This window comes from Dermacentor silvarum, chromosome 2 (assembly GCF_013339745.2).
Source record: "Dermacentor silvarum isolate Dsil-2018 chromosome 2, BIME_Dsil_1.4, whole genome shotgun sequence".
Lineage (NCBI taxonomy): Eukaryota > Metazoa > Arthropoda > Arachnida > Ixodida > Ixodidae > Dermacentor > Dermacentor silvarum.
The window spans coordinates 99,173,117-99,184,426 of record NC_051155.1 but is presented as its reverse complement, the minus strand read 5'-3'; the positions used below and the strand labels follow the sequence as shown (position 1 = coordinate 99,184,426).

General features: G+C 50.2%; 1 protein-coding gene across 1 annotated transcript; it reads right to left on the bottom strand.

Moving 5' to 3' along the window:
- Positions 1–9,332: 9,332 nt before the first annotated feature.
- LOC119441049 (glycerophosphodiester phosphodiesterase 1) lies at positions 9,333–10,413 on the bottom strand. Its single transcript, XM_037705777.2, has one exon. The coding sequence runs from the start codon at positions 10,340–10,342 to the stop codon at positions 9,407–9,409; it is 936 nt and encodes a 311-aa protein (XP_037561705.1). The 5' UTR covers positions 10,343–10,413; the 3' UTR covers positions 9,333–9,406.
- Positions 10,414–11,310: the final 897 nt, after the last annotated feature.

Here is an 11,310-nt window from a genome sequence, read left to right as displayed (position 1 = left end):
GTGCACAAACAACTATATAGCAAAGGTGGGAACAAAAAGCAAACTGTTAACCGCAGTGCGCGCAAAACGGCCTTTGGAAAAGAGCCAGGCAACAAGAAAGGAAGAAAAAAAAAAGGGAGTTTGGTGATGAAGAGGGTGGCAGACGCAGAAAAAAATAAATAAGTGCATAAATGAAACTAAAGAAATATGGGGTTTCTGCAACGATCCGGTTAGGGAACGGAGATCAACGCCGCTTGCGAGCACTTGTCGAGGGTCCAGGCAACTGGAGAGAACGTCTGTGCGAGGGACAGTAGCTAGCGGAGGTGAGCTACCCTCTCCTGAAAATAAAGGCATTGCATTTTTTTTCTATCTCTGCAGCTAATAAACACTTGAGAATTGTTGCGGCAAAACACTTTCTCAATGGCCCTATTGACCCTTTTCGCGGAGCAGTTTGCTCTAGAGGAACGAGATGGCGCTTTCGGCAACGCGCCATACGTTGCCTCAGCGAATGTGAACGAATACAAAACCATTACTGCTTCTGCTCTGCTACTGTGCGATTAGCTGTCGGAAATGTAACTGGGTGTTCGCTAATGCACTGTGCCCAATTCATGCTGCAAAATGTGCAACGATAAATGGGAAGAGGTTTGCAGTAGTTAGCTGCAAAAATAGTGATTCGCATATTAAGGAATGAAATCAACCTGTGTCGCCGCTGCTACATATGGACTGCCTGTGTTGCTGGCCCTTCGCGATGCACAGCTTTTCTCGAGGATAAAAAAAAAGAAAACAATCCGCCAGCGCTGTATAGCTAACCTCCAAAAAAATGCCTTCAACTCCGGAACGTCGGCACTTAAGAATGAATACCGCTCGTTACAAAAGGAAGTAGCGCCACTTACTGACATGGTAAGTTTCTCGCACGTTATACACAGAGCCACCCCTACTCGCAAGCAAACTTACGGACACTCTATCGCAACGTGTCAGTATTAGGTGAATGGGTGCGCACTTCAATCAATGTGTGCCGAAGCATGAGTGACGACGACTTCACCGACAAGACACGAATGTTGGAAACTGAACGTAGAACATTTACATCCCAAGCTTTGTGCACAGCAAGAACAAATCTGTCACAGCAGAGCACACCCGCGGGAGATTAGGCTGAAAATTAACAATCAGATAGTGGCCACACCGAGGAACTTTACTGAGTCTCAAAAATGACAAGCCGCTGCTTCAAAATGTTTGCCAAATAAATAACAAGGAACACACTGATCCTGATTTAATTCATAAGCGTAAAGTTTGGACAGATTGTAATACATTTCTAGCCTGGCTTTTAGTAAAAACACCGTATACGCTGCTCGCGCCGTTTGGACAAGGCGTAATGAGCTCTGAAAGCACTTGTATGTCCTCTAAAGCTGTGGCCAAAGCTTCGTGTCGTCCACACAGTCACCGTCTACGATATGCGTCGAAACAGAGGTTTGCTGTGCCGCACCGGCGTCACGCGCTTGCATTGTAAACAAGGAGCACGGCCACTGGATAAAAAAGCACCTTTTTTTTTATCCAGCGGCCGTGCAAGGAGTCAACGGAGGCAGCTGAGGCAAGCAATGGACGCGTCACCACGTGGTCAAACATGGCCGCGCCCACGTCAGCGCCGGGAAAAGGGTCAATACAACTGGTACTGTATAGCCAAAATTTGTGATGAGTTGTATACAATGGAGATCCTTAAGAACCTGTAGCTTTACCATATTTGCTAAGCTATCGCCAAAACCGAGGCTGTCTTTGTTTTTGTGCTCACGAACCTGCTGAGCTGTGTGAAGATGCGCAATACTTCAGTCGCACTTGCCTCTTTCGTCAATTCGCTAGTCGAAAGAGGAATGATACTCGCAGAGAAATTTCGTTCGAGCTGTGCAAGCAACGTTAACAAACTTGTTAAACACGGAAGTCGATAGCCAGAAAACAAGTGCGAACTACACTCTCGTTCGTGGCACTCTCCTCACGAAAGGAAACTCACATAAATTCTTCAAAGTTTACAACTTCACTCCAGGTTTCAAGGGGTCGTGAAAAAAGGGTCGTGAAACCATGGCTTTGTCTCATGTAATAATAGTAAGCCCGCACAGATACTGTATAAAAGAGGACCACCCTGAAACAATGAGCTTATCTGTGTTTTAAAATGAAGATTATAGACGAATTCCCGTGTTATCGTAGATATGACCTCAACATTTTCTGCGAGTAACAAATATGTGGACTTCCCGAGCACAATCTGCTTCGAAGCCGGAGGAGCACAATAGGTCAAAGTAAATATACTTTTCTGTATGTGAGTTATAGAGATATGAAATAGATTCTTGTGTATACATAATGGAGCAGCCACAACTACATAAGTAGGTAAATCACTCCACAAATATGACAAAATTTGGTACGCTTCCTAAATTTATGTTTAGTAACGGTGGGCCGGTGACCAACGAAGTAAGCGAGCGAAACAGAATTTGTCATGGAGAGTGGGCGACCATATCACGATCACGAAAAAATTCAAAAGTGCATTGAGTTTTGAGATCTGAGCGCGTGATCATACAGTCAGGCTCGCTGAAATTATTTATAAGCCTTCGTCATGGCGTCCGTCATGAAATAAGGCGTCCGTCATGTCCTCTTCAATGTGTTGCTCCGTGAATCTGCAACATTCTACTTACTATACCATTACCGCCTTACGGGTACATATATATTTCGGAAGGTCGGACATACAAACTGTACACACATGACCTGTCCTCTAGAAAGTCGTCGCCTTGTACTCAACCCATCTTCGTCAAGCACCAAGTACCAACAGTTTGATTTTGTATCTATCTTACATGCTGCTCATTTCCGGCGGTTTTATATTTCATTTCCGGCAAATATAGTTTCAAAATCCTACAAATAAGCAATAGCAAAGATATACACGCAAACGAAAATGAATCGCATGTGGAGCCTGTCGCTTGGACATCACTCTCTTCACTTAATTGACTACGTATTAAAATCGACTGGGCTTACCCGTCACCTTGAGAGAAAGTGCCATTGACTTCTGAACGCCGCATTCACCAATAGCTACCTGCGCTGACGCTACCTAGACTGACTAGGGACCCATATTGTGATAACTGGATAACTGTGGTGCGTTAGAAACTATGAAACATACTTTGTTGGAATGTCGGAATTGCAGAGACGACAGAACTTGTTATTTAAATAGGATACGCATGCCTCCCAAGAAGCACTAGATATACAAATGATACTAGGTTCTATGCCTTCCGCTTCGAAGCAACGTCAAGCTTTAATTTTTTTTTTTCATATTTCTTGCAGAGACTGGCTTAGGTATAAGCTCTAGCCTGTTGATACATGAACACCATCATTTTCTCTACCCTGTACACACCATGATCGTGTACATATTCTTTTTTTTTCTTCTTTTCGCACTCTCCTCCTCCCACTTGAGCCTTTCTATTCCCGATCCCCCACTCTATGCTAAGTAGCATGCCTGCGCCTTCGGATACGCCAGCAGACTTTTCTGCATTTCATTAAAGAACTTTCTTTCCCTCTCTATGCAGTTAATTCCCTAAGACTTCTAAACTTTTGTTGTAACAGACTACTGAACTTTCCTTGTGAGTGCTTAATGAACTTTTGTCTAGTCGCTGAAACTGCCTAATGTTCAGTTTTATTTCTTTATTTCTTCTCTTGTCGTGAGTGTCAGCGAATTATTGCGAAAATTGCCTTGACTCAATGCTCGCACGTTGCCTTATATTTAAATAACAATTCATTGTTTGTGGAGAAGTCAGTGACAGAATAATCTGACATTTCCAGTCACGTCCAAATAAATAAGTAAAGGAGCCTCCCATTTCAAGTCAGCAAGACAAAATACTTTTTCTTCTGTGAGAGCAAAATAGTATTTAGAGATAAAAAAAGAACATCGAAATTCAGTGGCAACGAGTGCATATTAGATGTTTCTCCATAAACACGGATGTAGGCACCAGAGGCTTGCCGAAAAAACTTGATCCGTCAGTAATTACCACAGAGAAACTGAAATGGACCCGTGCTCTGAGAAGTTCGCAATGTCCGATTCGTATTGCAGTCCTCAATTTCAAGTTACACAGGGAGGCGGAGAAGAAAATGGATTTATCGTGCAATCTATCCCTCAACCTTCTTCTGTCTAGGTTTTTACGTGCCAAAACAAGTTCTGATTATGAGGCACGCTGTAGTGTAGGGCTCCGGATCAATTTTGACCACCTGGGGTTATTTAACGTGCACTAACAACGCAAGCACACGGGCGTTGTTGCATTTCGCATCCATCGAATGCAGCCGCCGCGGCCGGGATTCGAACCCGCGATCCAAGAGCTCAGCAGCGCAACGCCTTAGCTGACTGGGCCACCGCGGTGGGTCATCCATCAGCCTTATAGTTTTGCTGTGGGTAGTACCTACTGCTTCCCGATTTTTCACACAAAAGAACGCAACTCCGAAAAGAGAAGCGCCTGCCAAACGAGCAATATTTGCTGGTCAATGCAGGTGTTTCTGTATCAAAACCTATATTTGCCTATCTGCATGCTATACATCAGGGTTTATGACCCAGAAATGCGTCTTAGTACGCAAAGTGCGGCAAAAAGCTAGCCGGCCATTTATCTTCAGAACTGCCATAGTTGTCGCCATGTCTCTCCTTTACAGTGCAGGCCACTTCAGGGTTCACTTCTCAAGTGCAGCGGAACTGCGGAGTTCGCGACCGCGCGCATGAGGAACCGCCCATCGCGGCTCAATCTCGCGCGCGCTGGGAGGCAGGCAGCGCAAGAGGGAGGGGGGGGGGGGGGCGTTTGACTTCGGCACCAACTGCGTATGTGCACGGCCGCGCGCGGTGGCGCGTGTCTTAACTTTAAAGTGATTTGCAGGTGGCTCGTACCTTCATGTGTGCGGTATTATTGTCGCTCAGGCTGCGTTGAAGCGATACACAGCACAAAGGTGACTTCGCTCGCTGCTGCCGCGCTTCCTGACGCCGGCGTTTTGACAGCGAGTGTCCGCGGTCATCGAGTGTGATGTGTTCATGTTTGCCTGTGCGTGCTGACACCATGCTCGTTAATTTAGTCAGCAAGCGAATATTTCCAAGTTCATACAGCGGATAAAACTGCTAGCCTTACTTCGTACAGCCGTCTACTAATTTGCTATCGCAATCGATGCTTCACCTATCGGGGGGAAAGTGCGGCTCTCTTTTATTGCGATAGCAATTATATGGACACTCCAAAGCAGATTTCTGCCGTCGTCGTCGCCGTCGTCGTCGCCGTCAGGTTCCGTATGACGTCAATGGAGATGAAATCGTCGCCGCGCGCCGCCGAACGCTGTATGTTCGAGTGAAAGGGCGCGAGGGACACGCGCTTTCACGGGGAGTGAACCCACGGCAGAGAACAAACGCGCGTTCTGCGCCGTGCTCCCTTAAGGGCTGAAGAAGTACGCGTCTCTTTGCTCCTTTACAATCACCATATATGTAGAGCAAACGCGCCTTCTTCCTACGCGCGAAAGGTCATGGGGGGGAGGGGGAGGGAAGGGAGGCGACGTTTAGCTGCGGCACCAAGTGCCTATTTACTCTCCGAGGAACTCCCTGAGGTACAGGCGGCTATCCTCTGCGACTCCAAGGCAGCCCTCCTCGGCCTGCAGAGGCCAGAAAGCGCCAGTCTTGGAGTCGCACTGCTGTCCACCCGGCTGACAGCGCTGCAGGACGCAGGCCACCCGGTGTCCCTGCACTGGATCCCCGCCCACGTAGGGATCCCGGGCAACGAGGCAGCCGACACCCTGGCGAAGGACGCCCACCACATCACTGTGCCCCTCAGTCGGGCCGTGACGGAGGGCGACTTCACAGGACTGAGGCTGCGGCGACACCTGGCGACCCACCACCCAGACAAACGGGTGGCACTGTGATGCCCCCCACGTCCACTCCCCCAGCGAGGCCCGGCTCGCAGGGAGACCTCGCTCCTTCTCCGGCTCTGCATCGGCTGCAGCTGGACGGCAGCACGCAGCCACCGACTAGGACGAGCGACGTCCCCGGCCTGCTCTTCCTGCGGGGAGCCGGAGACCATCGAGCATCTCCTGCTGGCCTGCCCGGCGTACCTCCAGCAGCGGGGCCCACTCCTGCAGGAGTTCTGCCGCCTGGGCCTCCCCTCTGGCAAGGAGGAAGACCTCCTCTTCCCCGGCCGACACCACCTTCCTGCACTTCGAGGCGTCGTGGAGTACCTTGACTCGTCAGGGCTCTCCGCACGCCTCTAAGACATCATTTCTGCAAGCGGGACGGCCTCGCGGCCTCCCATCCCACCCCGGGCCTAACAGGCCCGGAACAACACCCCCTGCAGTCTCTGCAGCACACCAAGGCCTTCCATCCCGGCCTGATACGTGCCGCCACAGCCTGCCGGTTTTTCTTCGCCCAGCCATGGCGACTCCACCCTATCCTCCTTTCTCCCCCACTTACCCCTTCCCGTTGGCGCTGAGCCGTGCTCCCTCAAGGGCTGCAGAAGATAGCGTCAACATTTCCCTTTCCACATGAACCACTTACTACTACTGCCTATTTATATCAGAGGTTCCGGCAACACTCACCAACGCCGCACGCATTTTGTGCGAACGCGGGCAAAACGCCGACGGCGTCGACAACAGTTCTGCGTGTTGCTGGTGCTGCTGCATGTCCAACTTTATACGGCTGATAAAGTCACTATCATTACTCCGTATAGCTCTCTACAAATTTGCTATCACAATTGATGCTTCGCCTTTCAGGTGAAACTGCGACAACTTTTATTTACGCTCCACGGATCAAGTCGACACGCAGCCCGTACCACGAACCAGACAAGAACAAGAAGCCACCGTAAATTCCACCTTAGAAGAAGCGCCAGAATCAACAGAGGAAAACCTCAATAAAACTTATGGGGGGGGGGGCACTGCTCGCTGCGTCGGGCCTGTCTATACATATGTCTGCCTATTTATATAGGTCTCTTACCGTCTTTCCTCTGTGCTGTGTAATCCATGGTCGAATGGGTAGCGCATCGGGCTGCTATGCTGCGAGAATAGAGTTGGAAATCTACCATCGGACCAACTTAGCGCAGTGAATATGTGGCACTCTTCAACCATGGCCGCTTGATAAAAAAAAAAAAATGTGCGGCCTGCCGCGTCGGGCGCGTTGCAATAGGAGCGAATGTGACAGCCGTAGTTGCATTGTCGGCCGCTTGGCTGGGCCGAACGGCGCTAGTCATCGGCGATGGAACGCGCGACGGCGTTTCAAGCGCGTTCCTGACGCATTTGCTATGCCGCTGCCAGACAACAGCCCCCACGTGTGGCGCCGCGGCGGATCACACCGTTTTCGATGCACGCGGCAGGCCGCACCTTTTTTTTTATCCAGCGGCCGTGCTTCAACGAACCCCTTTGACGCCGACTTCGGTCACGCCGTGTGCCGCTCATCGATAAACCTCTTAGACGTTTACTTCGGTAGCTAGGTATGTGTACGATGAGAAAAATGATCCTTTATATTTCTCGAATGCTCGGCAGCATCGAACGCGTGCCACGCGCGGACTTTACGGCGTCACCGCCAGATGGAGCAGCGTGTGCAGTAAGACGCACGTGAGAGGAACCCGGCTGCATACACGTTTCGGCGTTGGGAATAGGGTGTGGAGCTACATTGCTTCGATGCTAATCTTGATAACGTCGAAATTCACTTTCAGATGGGTTCGGCCGTATTTTATTACAGCTGTTATGGGCTCATTCCAATAGCCGTTTCGGGTCGCGATGATGCCGCCGCCCCGTAGCCGCTATCGCATGCGAAAAAAAAGCACCCGCTCTCCGCCGGGATCGAACGCAGGCCCGCTGCGTGGGAGGCGGATACTCTACCACTGAGCTACGCAAGCGCTTGCTATCCGAGAGCGGGAAAGGCACCAGCCATCGGCGATGGAACGCGTTGGCTTGCACGCGCGACGGCGTCCCAAGCAGGCCGCGTCGGGCGCGTTGCAATGGGAGCGAATGTGACAGCCGTAGTTGCATTGTCGGCCGCTTGGCTGGGCCGAACGGCGCTAGCCATCGGCGATGGAACGCGACGGCTTGCACGCGCGACGGCGTCCCAAGCGCGTTCCTGACGCATTCACTTAAATTACTAGGTATAGTGCTGTCGAAACGCTCCTCTAGCTTACGCTGTGACTGTGCTGCGTATGCCGCGCAGGCCTGGCATCTTTTTATTGGCTCTACCGGTGTCAACTAACTTGCGCCACGGCACACATAAGGAAGGCCTTCAGTAAAACAAGAAAATACGTAAACAGGTGTCTGCAGTTGCTCCAGCTCTGAACTCCCCAACTGACACGTAACAGTTCTCCCAGTCAGGATGCCGCGATCGTTGTGGTGGCCTCAAAACACGTCTCTCACCCAAGACGGCGACTGGCCACACATGAGGAGGTATAATAACCGACCGCTGAAAACAGGCAAGACACAGATCACGAAGCGCACCAGCGCGCGCGCAACGTGAGACCGAAAAAAAAAAAGAAATTGAGAGCATAATTGTGCGGTCTTTGCAGAATCACAACCCAATTTCCACCGAAGCCGTTTCTTTTGAGCCTTTTAAATAATAATTTCAGTTGCCTGTTATTAAATTACGCGCTTTAATATGTTGCCCGTACATGACATGCCAGTTTGAAACTGGCATGACGCTTTTGAGCATTTGTAAAGGAATTTTGCAAATGCAGTAATTCATACACACACATTTATTTCTCCAGGATATAGCCATAATGTCTCCCGCGCCGTATTCTTGTTAAATTTTATCTTGGTTGCGGTCATAGTGCTCCCAGGGCTGGGGGCTAAATTAGGTGGTGTTTGTAAAGCACACTTTTAATGCTCCCAGATTGCTTGCACACGAAATTTACTGCTAAGGCATTAACTAGTCCACACATTTTGAACTTCGCCTACATATTACCCATAAGGTGCCCCTTATTAAAAAGAAAGGTTTACACAAGATGCTTTGATTTATTTCGGAAACGTATACCGCTTACCGTTTCCGCTAAGATGCGGAAACGTATCCCGCCAACCTGACATGATGAATGAAAATATGGATAAAACGACGGTTTAGTCATTACTTACAACGCTTCTAATTACCCGAAGAACGTTAAAATTTCGCCACACATTGCACCGAACACGGCCCCCATTTTCGTCAGATATAAGCTTGGTGCAATAATAAGGGTTTTGCGCATAGCCAGACTCGTCATCTTGCTCCAATCAAAATAGCAATCGGTCTATATTTCTAGAATTAATTCGCTGAACGCCGCTGTTGTCTTTAGAAGTCGTGTACAAGTTTCGAAGACCCAATTTTGTTTATTTACCTTAGGTGGAATTTTATAAGGCCAGCCTTCCTTCACTCATGAACCGGCACGTGTTGGCGGAAAAGGAGGAAAGCGAACAAACACGAATACTTCTCCATCGCGCGTGCTCGCTAGACCTGGCGTAAGGTATCGGTGATTACGGGGACCCGCAGTGAACGGCGGAGGAAGTCCTTTTCGGCCGGATGGTTGGAGGTCCAGGCAATCACGTGCAGACCGCGATTGCGCCAGGCGTGCACGTACTCGGCGTCCAGTATGTTCGTGCTAATCAAAACGGCGGAGCTACCGATCAGGTGAGGAAGAAAGCCGTTGTGGAGGGCCTTGTCGAGGAGCCAGTCGGCTACTCTGGCGGCCTGGTGAACGGAGCGTGAGTCGTGGCGCGGTTGCGTGTTATTCATGTCCTCGTAGGTCAGGACACCGGGCCTCCAAGTGAGCGCCGTCACGATCCCGGGATTTTGGCGCCGCAGCGCGTACACGAAATTATGGTAGAAGGACGCTACTAGAGCCCGCCGATACAGCTCCGGTCTCTCGCGGAACAGCTGGTCGACGACCTGGACGGCGCGAGAGTCGTACTCCTTGACGTCTATGATGAGCCGCATGTCAAGGCGGAGGCACTCTTCGACGGCTTCTTTGAGCGTTGGGACGCGCTCGGCCGGGAAACGCTGCGCGAGGGGGTGCTTGCACGAGGCGTCCAGTCGACGCAGATCCTCGAACGTCGTGTCCTCCAACCGGCCCTTGCCGTTGGTGGTCCGCTCGAGGGTGTCGTCGTGGAAGATGACGGCGACGTTGTCTCGCGTGAAGGACAGGTCGAACTCGATTCCGTAAGCGTCGTTTTTCTTCGCCTCTAGGAAGGCTGCCAGGGTGTTCTCGGGGGCGTCGAGGCCACCACCCCGGTGTCCAAAGACGGGCGGCAGCTGTGAAGCGCCGTCGTGCTGCAATCCGAGAATCACTTCCGAGGCCAGATCCTCGTCGACGCGCGGTATGGACAGCCGCTGAAAAGCCCAGCAGCAGAGGGCAGCAGCGATTGCGACAACGTAGAAGGAAACCATGGCGTTGGAAGGACCGGCCAAGTATAAGGATGTGCGAATGCGTAGACACTGGTTGCGACGACTCTCCTCGGCGGCTTGTTGTTGTTGTTGCCTACCCACGATGGGGGATTGGCTTTTGAACGCCGACTGCGCGACTGGGCTGTCTAAAGAGCACGTTCTTCTTCTTCACTTTTCTAGACAGGGCGCGTGCCCGCGGCGGCAGGCTGACAAAAAATAATGTCTCTACATCTAACACCGTTTTCTTCTTTAAAGAAATGTTTGATGTTGTCCCTTGAGAAAATGTAACACCGACGCCGTTATGGAACCAGATGAATAAATTCACGAATAAAAATTCGGCAGGACCGCTGACTGTCGATGGTGTTCTGCTTTGAATCAATATTAGCGGCGAGAAGTTGGAATGGCGCCCGCTACGAGGGACGTCACGGCCAGGACGACGCTCGCTCGGCTGCTGCGCGCGCTCGTTCCCTTCGTGCATGTTTGGGGAATTGGTGGCTCGAGCCGTACTTATTGACGGATATGTCGGCTTTTTTTCACTGTCATGCCTGAACGGCAGTTTGTTCTTCTAAACCGCAAGTCGTGAAAATTCGCGGCGTGGATATCGCAAGCTATGTATCATTGAAGGGGCCTGTTGGTTTTGCAGTGCGTGTATGCGCAGTGTCTGTCCGTAAACTTTGCGTACAAAGAATGTCTGAAATTTCAACACACGAAGTTATGTATGATGCTCCGCCAAACAATTAAGGTTCTCTTAGTACTTAGCTATGAGAGACATTCCATTTTACAGGGAAGAAAAATCTTGGTAGTTGTATTTGATGTCAACATTATAAATGCGAAGGAAACTGCACAGTAAATCTTTTATGATGACTCTTATTACTATGGTGAGTTGTTCTAGTCAAATATGGCTACTTTATTAATGCGTAAAAGGAAGAGTGAGGCACGCATTTTGCATGAAAACGTTTGCTAATACTTTC